Source organism: Anopheles funestus, chromosome 3RL (assembly GCF_943734845.2).
Source record: "Anopheles funestus chromosome 3RL, idAnoFuneDA-416_04, whole genome shotgun sequence".
In the NCBI taxonomy this organism is placed as follows: domain Eukaryota; kingdom Metazoa; phylum Arthropoda; class Insecta; order Diptera; family Culicidae; genus Anopheles; species Anopheles funestus.
Window position 1 is genome coordinate 57,980,345 of NC_064599.1, and position 9,205 is coordinate 57,989,549.

Consider the following 9,205-nt stretch of genomic DNA (forward strand, 5'->3'; position numbering starts at 1 on the left):
TCTCTTCTCCCAAATGATTGGGATCATTTTCGGGCATTCACGGGGTGTTATTTTTAGTCGGTAAGCGAGCATGCAATCACGTTGGAAAGCGATGGAACATGAGCGACGAGACAGTTGCATGTGCAGCATAAAAAGGCCCCCTCCAATGCACCGATGCGTTGGTTGTGGTGCTAAATATAGAGTAGTTCTGTTCCTTAAATAGGAAATAACAATTTCCAGCGGCAAGCTGAACACCTTTTTCATCGAACTCATGTAATAGCTGGGAAGCATTTATGTTGCGATATCATGTTTGAATTTAAGTTTGTTGAGAAAACATTTTGTTTTTTTTCAAAGTTTTATAATTAGAATTAATTCTGTTACTGCTTTTAATTTTAAACAAACCATTGAAATAAAAGGGCTAAATGATTTTAATCTTCTGCTTTGGCCCGTCAAGCGTAATGTCTGCCTATATATGAATGGAAGTATCCATTGTGGAATAGTTGTACTCCAGAAGGCACGGTGCAGATTTTAGTATACACGCAGTGAATTTACACTTTTCCAAATAAATATTTTGAGTTGTGCTTTAGACCTAGTTTAACTATTAACAATAAAACATATATTTTGGAAATTGCATCATATAAACATCTGTCCAACTAGTGTAAATTTACTTGTCTCAGTTGTCACCCTGTACGCAAAGGCAGAAACGTCAAAATACAGTCAGGGTGAAACCTTGTAGCGTGTGTGTGTATTTAGTAAAAATTATCATGAAATTATGTTTATTTCACTATAAAGCAAAAAGATATCGTAATGTGATATTTATCTAATAACTTTATGAACTACAACATAAAATATTAATATTAAAAATTCATCGATGAGAAACGTTTGAAATGCCAGGTTGCTCACCCCTGATGTAAACAAAACAATTACACATCGATATCAAACGTCCCAAAAAGGCGCATTTTTCAAAGTTTTCATCATCGGTATCACTTTTCTCATTGTTGCGATGGTTTGCGAAAAGTGCGAAAAGAAACTGGGCAAGGTTATTACACCGGATCCGTGGAAAGCCGGTGCCAGAAACACCACCGAGGGTGGTGGTAGAAAAATCAACGAAAACAAAGCGCTTTCGAGCGCAAAGGTACGATACAATCCGATGGCTGGAAATTTTGCACCCTGCCGGTAAGTGAGAACCATTTTGTGACTATAGCTATTTAAATGTTTTGCTAACTATTACTTTACTTACCTTCCTTGCGTGTAGGATATGCAAGCAAAAAATTCACCAAGCCGGATCACATTACTGTCAGCAGTGCGCCTACAAGAAGGGAATCTGTGCGATGTGTGGCAAGAAGCTGTTGGATGTGAAAAACTATCGCCAATCGTCAACGTAAAGAACGCCACCACACGCGACCACACGTTTAGATAATAATTGGACACCACTAACGAAAGCAAGTTCGGATGATGACTTACAACCGCGTTCACTTCATGGAGATTGTTTTCATTCTTTGTATATTCATGACTCACTTTACTTTTAGCAGATGAAATGCAATCGTTGTTTATCGCGGGTTTTAAACTACACTACACTATCTTCTGTACACTGTTTTTTTTTGTGACGCACACTAGAAGGCTCTCCTTACCGTCCGATCAATCGGTGAGCTTTCGTTGGAACCGGTAGACGCTTCATCATCGCCTCCATCGGGTTTCTTCTTTCGCTGGGCGTAACTTAGACTTGCTTTGTCGAAATCCAGCGGCAGTATACCAAGATCCCCACTGTAGCGGTTCTTTGCAATCTGTAGATACTTCTTACCTCTCACCGATGTCAACCGTTTGTCCTGAATGATCAACACGTTGTCCGCTTCCTGCGAAGCTTTCGCACCGCCAAAGATGGAGCTCGTCGTTAGCTCGTCTGTATCTCGCTCCTTACGCGGATGGATCACCAGCGTCACGTGACAGTTGCGTTTGGTGGCAAACGTTCGAAATGCGGCAATGATTGCATCCTGCTTCCAGTAACGATCCAGATGCTTCGCTTCATCCAACACACCCATCATGAACTGCAGATTGTCTATGATAACGTGCTGGATGTCGTGCACGTACTGCGCGTGCTCGATCGCTTCCATCACGATCTTGATCGGTTGCTGTCCGTGAAAGGTCATGAAATAGATCGGTAGACGTTCGAACGCATCTGCCCACTGTTCGAACTCGGTCAGGTTCACGTCGAGCGGTCGGCCCACCATCTGCCGGAGCAGTGTTACTGCCAGCCGAGTGTTACGAATCTCGAACGATCCCCAAAGCGTGGAAACACCCTGCTGGGCAAGATCGAGCGAATAGTCCGACATGAAGGTGGTTTTGCCGCATCCGGTCGGTCCGGTCAGTACAGTTAGCTCTCCCTTACGGTGACCTTTGAGCAGTTTGTTCAGCGTAGGATAGCGTTTCCATTTCACACCCTGCACTTTATCGATGTTCTGCAAATCGCTCAGCACATCTTGCCGCAACGCTCGGAACGTTGTGATGGATTGATGCAGGATGGGTTGTGCTTTTGATAGGATTGTCTTTGGTTCTGTTGTTGCTTCCAGCAGAGCCCTGTACGGTGTAGGATGTTGATCAGTTGGGCGCACAAACAGGCACCGTCGTTCGTCAAGCTTCTTGGCATAATTGCGGGCCGTATCCCAACCGGCTGTATCGTAATTGAACCACAGCGTAAGCTTTTGGAAACGTTCCAAACCGGGCAAACACTGTTGAGGTAGCGCTTTCAAACCATGTGGAAGACAAACGGCTGTTGCTGGAAGGTTCAAGGAAACAATTTTACATTTCGGTTTGTATTACAGTTTGTAAGTTTTGTGCAGTCTTACCATTTAGCTTCACACTGCCTAGGGCAAGCAGATCAAGCACATTAAGTACGAGTATGGCATTAGTTTGACTTTGATCTTTGGCCTTTGCTCCCGTGTTGAACTGAGCGCATCTTAGATAAACGAGACCGCTTGCATTCGCTTCTGGCACCGTACGCTCACAAATCTCTCCATCCGAACCAACGCGCAGCGTCTTATAACCAATGGTACGATCTTCAACATCTACCAGCGGTATGAACAGTTCCTGCCTTTCATGCTGCCAATGAGCTTTCACGGTGACCAATGTTTCAGGCATTATATTCTGAAACGATTCAACTGTTTCGTTACATTCCACAATACCGACCAGATTCTAGATAGATGTACCTCCAAATGCAGACACCGTATCGCTTCGCGGGCCTCATCGATGGAATCCAAAAGAATTGCATCTCCAGGAACTGCATGCACTGCACCCACGTGTTCTCCTTTCAACTCCAAAAAGGCATCCCTTAGTTTCCTTAGCTCTTGTACCGTTTTCGGTGCACGGTTGTACGGTGGGAAAAACTTTTCAATGTGATCCCACCTGCCAAGATACTGACAAGAAGAACATGTGAAATTGCCCGTCGTTTTGTTAACGAATATTTTCCTGCGGATCGGATCCGTGATATTGTTCCCTTCCGCTCCGGGCACTATATGGCACACAGGACAGACTGTTTGTATGCAGGTGGGTCCTTCGAAAGCCTCACCCAGTATCGTACTAGAGCCTTTGATTATTTTTTTCATGTGATACAACGATACCGTTACCGGCTTTTGACCGTCGTCGGGTGCATGATTTGCGTCCGAGCTAAAACACCGCCCAGAAAACATGATGGCATCGCACGTCGTAACATGGTAATCGGAAGTAGTGGTTTTATTACCGCAGGATACACGATGGGAGCGATTCAACGCTTTTGTATAGGAACATAACAAACGCTTTACAAGCATTACGCACTAACATCACAATGTGCAGATAGTGTGCTGAAACGGTTCACCAAATACGTTCTTCTTTTTATCAAAACATAATTTGTTGCAATCCTATTTCATAACATTACTCTTGTGGTAGCCCAAAAAACGCAAACAAAGAAAGGCAACGAAAAGATGCTCGAAAATAACCGCGTAATAGAGTGTGTGGAAATGGGGTTATGTTATTGTTTTGATTATGCTTTCAAGATCTCTAAAGGCAAGATATGCGGAAGGGGTATGTTTCTATATACCTTCTAACGGGGCAAGATGTATAGGAGTCATCGTGTAAAATTTTTGAACATTTTTAAAAAAGCAGTAAATTTGTTTTTAATTTTTTAATGCTTCCTCCTTAGCGTGTTCTAAAGTACTCCAAATAAAGCGATTTGAAAGTCAAAATTAAGTATCTTTCATATCGAATTGTATCTGCATCTCATCTTCCGAATGAAGGGTACATCTTTCCGCTTGTAGTTAATTTATATTTATTCACCATTTCATTGCTGGAATTACTCATTTTTTCTCTCGCATGCTCATAATTAATAATTCACCTTCGTACAGCTATGCTAACGTATAGAATGTTTCCCACCGTGGGCGGGAGTTGCGTATTTGATTGGGTGTTTAAAAAAAAGGTTACACACAAAGGAAAGGTTACATATATGCATTTGATAAAAGAAAATCAATATAAAAATTAACGAAAGCTTACGAATCCTACGCATATGAGCCCCACAGATTGGAAAGTTATTCAACGCCAACTCCCATCCGTGAGCCGTGCGTTGTCAGGCACTGCATATGTTTCGCTCTGGACAGGCGCATATCTCTTAACAGCTAAAACTTTTGCTATTAAACGTCCCTCCGTTCTGTACTGTGGAATTGCGGCATCAAATATAAGCAGAAATATAATGATATATTCACGTAACGACCGACCTAGCCCTGCAGGAAAGGGTTGTGTGGGATATCCCAGCACCTTGCGTGCTAGCCAATTTACACTATTTCAAACTTATCCGTATAGAAAACTGTTTCGGCCGAGAACTTCACATCGCTACCGTCCTCTACCAGCATTACTTTTGCGGGCGCTAGCTCAGCATAGGGAATTTTTGATGAAAATGTTATCTAGAAGACAAAACATTGAATGTGATTATACTGCAATGCAACCACAAACGTAGCGTACACTTACATCAAGCGGGAAAAAGTCACCCGGAATGGAGCTGGGTACACTAAATTCCATCGAACCCTGTTTGCTGGAAGCATCAATAACCGGAAGATTCCACAGCAATTGATTCTTTCGTGAATCATGATTGTAGTCACCATCGCACTCGGCAATGGATGGCGTAATACCCATTCTGGAGAGAAAACCAATCAATTAATGGATAATCTTTCTTTAGAACAAATGTACACTTACGGTAGTGGAATCGTAATGCAAACGTCCTGCAGCTCCAACCGAGTATGCTCCAGCTCATACTCAATATTCACATCACAACCACCTTCTGCATTTTCTGATGGCCAGCAATTAACTGTCGAATCAAAAGGTGTGTTAATTAGCAACCGATCATCCCACCGCTTGGCAAGACTTTTACTCACTAGTCAACGGAACGGCAGATTCATCCTGTGTCTGGTAGCGCCACTTCAATACACCTACGTCCGTGTTCAGCGGGAAGGGCTTGGCCGGATTTTTCAACCCAATCTGATTCACGCTTCGGAATAGCTCCTTGTCCACGTTCGGATGCGTCTGCAGCTGAATACCGCGCTGATCCGTATTATTGAGCTGTACTTTAATGCGGCCATACTTTTCGTCCGAGATACGCAACGACAGCAATCCGGACAGTTCGAACGTTTGCAATCCACCATCGCGCCCGATACGAATCACCACCTTATCCTCCATACGCAAATGAACACTGGAAAGAATTGTTTAATCAGAATAATGAAACAACATTACTGCTATCGAACAAAGCGATTAATAACACTTACGAATCCATCGCCACGTCCGATACTGGTTTCGCTTTTGCAGAGGCCGATGAGGCCGCAGTTGGCAGCGGGGTTGAAACCACCTTTTCGCCTTCGTTCTTAAGTTGATCGACGAAGGTGTCAGCATCGCGCGATTTGCCACCCAGTTTAAGCGCATTCCGTGGTGCCGTTGATTTTCTGCAATGAACAGAACCATTTACTGCTTACCATCACCATTTCTTTACTAATTTAACAGTTTTGAACGCAATGTTATAATCAGTGTCGTTCCATACTTACGCAGCTGCCGGTGCAGGCTTGTTAATTTCGGCAATGTTAGCCGACGGTGTGCTAAGCGATGAAATACTGTCACTAGATATGCCACCACTGCTGCTGAAACTGTTACCAAATCCTCCCGGACCGCTTCCACCACCACCACGCCCGCCTGATTGGCCCTTCTTCATCTCCATGCGCTGACGCTGGAGTTCTTTCGCACGTTCGCGCATCTTTTGCTTCGCTTCCCGTTCTTGCGTCTGTCGAACCGCTTGGTAGACCTTCTCTTCGTGCGAATCCATCTCGACGAACGTTTTAATCTGCGCCAAGTTGACGCTCTCACGATAGCCCAACGCAACGATTTCATCAAAAGCAAAGATCAGATCGAACGCATTCTCGATGATTTCTTTCTCCTCGAGCGAACGGCAGTACTCGGGGATTACCTTCGAGAATAGGCGAAGCGTTTCTAGATCCTCCAGTATGTTGCTAGCCTTCGTGGTGATCAACAACATGTACAGCTTTTCTAGCGGCTGGTACACGTAGCGCACGGAATCAGTTTCGACGAATGTGTGTTGCTTGCCCGAAGTCATAAGCTTCGGAAATGCGGCCAACAGTCCTTCGATGCGGGCCTTTGTCATTTCCACAAACTGCCGGGAAACGATGGCTGTAGAAAGAAGAAACAACAATGAATATTTCAGAGATCCACGATAAGAATCACCTTTCAGAAGGCAACATACTTTTCCCCGCTTTCGTACATACAGCAGCTGCTATTAACACCTGTAAGAAAGCAAACAGAAGTTGCGTTAGTTCTGAGAACACAGTCTAATGTACAATTGTAGTAACAATACCATTTTTAAAGCCAAAACTAATCTGCTTTTCGTCCGTAGATTTCGGATTCACTCGCGCTGGCAAGTGTTTTTTTTTTGCTAGCAATTAGTGTGTGTGATTCCGGCTGACGTGTGAGCTAGTGACGTGCTCCTCCCCAGACTGAATGTTATCCGTAAACTGGAGATTCCAACAAACACCCGGTAATAAATAAATATGGTAATTACACTTCACACTCGCACCATTTTCCAAAATACTTTAACAGACGTGTATTTAACGCGTATGTAGAATGATACGTACAACAAAAAGTAAGAGCACTCTGCAGAGATATTCACAACAAATGTGGCAAAGAAGTTAACTCTCCCAAACAACTATAAACGCATCGAAGCAAATGCCGACCGTCAAACCGTGATGTTCGACAAAGGAGTACGTTCGAAATCGAAATGCTAACAAATGTTTAAAATAACGGTTCGGTTTGCGTGATTTTATTTAATTTCACATTGCTAGGGTATTAGAATGCAAGCTTTAGTAGAATTGAAGATAATTTATCATTTATGACACTCTTGAGCAATTATAAAACTGTGACAAAAGGAACTGAATAGACTGTACATGCAAACAAACTTGTGTTTTGTTAGCATTACAATTCGTTGATGCAGTTTACATTGGCAATTAAAATATGGTTTCATTATTGCAAAAAAAAAACTCTGAATCACGTCGATTACAAGACCTTGGGCAGCGATCAATTTTATTCACCAATTTTGGAAACTTATTCGTCCCCTAATTTAAAATTAAACTCTCCTATACTGTTTCTCCAAACTTCTTATTCTTTTCTTCCTTAAACTGGAAGTGCAGATCCATGCAGTCCTGATTGGAGATGTTTACCCACCCAGAAGGCTTAATGTGGTACACACGCACGATACCGCCAGAATAAGCATCACGATGTGTGGCGTGGTAAATAGCACGCCTGCCGAGGTCCTGAGCTTCTTCATCGGTCAAATCCCAATGGTAGCCTGAATCGAGCACACCGTATGCGTAGATCGAACCACTGCCAACCGAGAACACCTTTCCGGGAGTTCGTGTGCCTTCCGAATCGATGTAATACAGTTGTGGTCCCTGGAAATTTAGCATTACATTAACAAGAATTACGTCAGCCGGATACACGAACGCATTGAATTTACAACACACTTACCCGTTTGTCATACCCGGCCAACATCATGCCCATGCTAAGTCCCATGCCCTTGTAGTAATAGACTATGTTCGACATGATCTTGCTCGCAGCAGCCACCGAAATCCGTTCCTTGTTGCGCAGCTCATAGATGCGGCATTCCTTAGCCAACACGCGATCCCAGTACACGCAATCGGCCGCACCACCAGCCAACGTGCCCAGCAGATAGTCATTGATCTCCACAATCTTCTTCATCGTCTGTGAACCAATGAACTGACCGCCGGTGGCACGAGAATCAACAGCGAGAATTACTCCACCCTGGAACCGGAAGCCCAGTGTGGTGGTACCGTGATCGAAATCCATCTTGATGCCGCTTGATTCACCTGCAGCTTGAAGCTTGGCCAGGTTCAGAGCGGGCTATAGAAAAGTACAAAACAAAATTACAGAGAGTTGTTTGTCACGGACAACATACGCACGGCTTAACCCTACATCTTGAAACGGTGGAACAGCAAGCGACATGTTGTTCTGTAGGTTTTGCGTGTTCAATGAGATGTCCCGATGAAACATATCGCTGCCCATCGAAGCATCGTTAAACAGGCCGCGCTGGGAAAATCCACAAAGTTCTGCTAGAGCCATTTCTACTACACTTTTCACTGAAATACGCTGTGAAAACAAACTGAGCTGCTGCTGATTTGCGGTGAGTTTCTAGATGAAGATGATGACAAACAAAAATCTTTTTGACATCACTCTGTCACACAGTGGTGAAACCTTACAACAGTGCGAGGACCGGGGTTTGTGAGGTTCTTTTTTTTTTGAAGCGGTACAAACGAAACGTTATAACGTTCTTTCATTTCTACGCAAATAATTGCCATCATGTTTTGTTAATACTCTATTCGATTGCTTAGTATCATATTGTTAGAAAAATGTACTTATGTATCTCCGCCACAGTGAAACATAGAAATGGTTTAACCCTATTGTCAATGACCGCCTACCTGGGTAAGTTTTGCACTTTTATTTTTTAATATCTTTTGATAGGAAAGTCGTACAGACTTGAAACTTTTAAAATGCCTAGAAAAACATGTTTTTCTCCATTTCGTACAAAAAGAAAAATTTTAAAATTATTTTTACCATTTTTTAAATTATTTTTTTCGATTGATACCCCTTATATCTACGACCGCCTACCCGGGTAGGCCATACGATTTATATGGGG

The 9,205-nt window shown here is 43.2% G+C and overlaps 4 protein-coding genes across 5 annotated transcripts; 1 reads left to right on the forward strand and 3 right to left on the reverse strand.

Annotated features, from left to right (window-relative positions):
- Positions 1–796: 796 nt before the first annotated feature.
- On the forward strand, positions 797–1,554 carry LOC125771393 (cysteine-rich PDZ-binding protein). The gene is made up of 2 exons (XM_049441963.1): positions 797–1,155; positions 1,235–1,554. Exons 1-2 carry the CDS (start codon positions 983–985, stop codon positions 1,362–1,364), a joined length of 303 nt encoding a protein of 100 aa, XP_049297920.1. The 5' UTR covers positions 797–982; the 3' UTR covers positions 1,365–1,554.
- LOC125771388 (mitochondrial DNA helicase) lies at positions 1,552–4,150 on the reverse strand. Its single transcript, XM_049441957.1, has 3 exons — positions 3,183–4,150; positions 2,823–3,120; positions 1,552–2,752 (listed from the first exon to the last, which is right to left on the reverse strand). Exons 1-3 carry the CDS (start codon positions 3,777–3,779, stop codon positions 1,593–1,595), a joined length of 2,055 nt encoding a protein of 684 aa, XP_049297914.1. The 5' UTR covers positions 3,780–4,150; the 3' UTR covers positions 1,552–1,592.
- A 102-nt stretch (positions 4,151–4,252) lies between these two features.
- LOC125771389 (coatomer subunit delta) lies at positions 4,253–7,275 on the reverse strand. 2 transcript variants are annotated; one of them, XM_049441960.1, is made up of 9 exons: positions 7,131–7,275; positions 6,854–7,010; positions 6,743–6,782; positions 6,033–6,669; positions 5,760–5,933; positions 5,373–5,686; positions 5,194–5,305; positions 4,969–5,134; positions 4,253–4,904 (listed from the first exon to the last, which is right to left on the reverse strand). In XM_049441960.1, the coding sequence occupies exons 2-9, from the start codon at positions 6,854–6,856 to the stop codon at positions 4,776–4,778; spliced, it is 1,575 nt and encodes a 524-aa protein (XP_049297917.1). In that variant the 5' UTR covers positions 6,857–7,010; positions 7,131–7,275; the 3' UTR covers positions 4,253–4,775. The 2 variants fall into 2 exon arrangements, with proteins under 2 accessions (XP_049297917.1, XP_049297915.1); XM_049441958.1 differs by having other exon boundaries at positions 6,854–7,275.
- A 273-nt stretch (positions 7,276–7,548) lies between these two features.
- LOC125771392 (proteasome subunit beta type-5-like) lies at positions 7,549–8,733 on the reverse strand. Its single transcript, XM_049441962.1, has 3 exons — positions 8,485–8,733; positions 8,020–8,412; positions 7,549–7,943 (listed from the first exon to the last, which is right to left on the reverse strand). The coding sequence occupies exons 1-3, from the start codon at positions 8,629–8,631 to the stop codon at positions 7,629–7,631; spliced, it is 855 nt and encodes a 284-aa protein (XP_049297919.1). The 5' UTR covers positions 8,632–8,733; the 3' UTR covers positions 7,549–7,628.
- Positions 8,734–9,205: the final 472 nt, after the last annotated feature.

Excerpts from the sequence above, each read along its gene's own strand:
- LOC125771389 (XM_049441960.1), bottom strand. Across the intron at positions 5,687-5,759 it reads TCGGACGTGGCGATGGATTC|TGTTCATTTGCGTATGGAGG; the intron begins GTAAGTGTTATT and ends AATTCTTTCCAG. Across the intron at positions 5,306-5,372 it reads ATCTGCCGTTCCGTTGACTA|TTAATTGCTGGCCATCAGAA; the intron begins GTGAGTAAAAGT and ends TTGATTCGACAG.
- LOC125771392 (XM_049441962.1), bottom strand. The coding sequence starts at position 8,631 with ATGGCTCTAGCAGAACTTTGTGGATTTTCCCAGCGCGGCCTGTTTAAC. Across the intron at positions 8,413-8,484 it reads CTGTTCCACCGTTTCAAGAT|CCCGCTCTGAACCTGGCCAA; the intron begins GTAGGGTTAAGC and ends ACTTTTCTATAG. Across the intron at positions 7,944-8,019 it reads TGGCCGGGTATGACAAACGG|GGACCACAACTGTATTACAT; the intron begins GTAAGTGTGTTG and ends CTAAATTTCCAG.
- LOC125771388 (XM_049441957.1), bottom strand. The coding sequence starts at position 3,779 with ATGCTTGTAAAGCGTTTGTTATGTTCCTATACAAAAGCGTTGAATCGC. Across the intron at positions 3,121-3,182 it reads TACGGTGTCTGCATTTGGAG|AATATAATGCCTGAAACATT; the intron begins GTACATCTATCT and ends GAATCGTTTCAG. Across the intron at positions 2,753-2,822 it reads AGGCAGTGTGAAGCTAAATG|CAACAGCCGTTTGTCTTCCA; the intron begins GTAAGACTGCAC and ends TGAACCTTCCAG.
- LOC125771393 (XM_049441963.1), top strand. The coding sequence starts at position 983 with ATGGTTTGCGAAAAGTGCGAAAAGAAACTGGGCAAGGTTATTACACCG. Across the intron at positions 1,156-1,234 it reads GGAAATTTTGCACCCTGCCG|GATATGCAAGCAAAAAATTC; the intron begins GTAAGTGAGAAC and ends CCTTGCGTGTAG.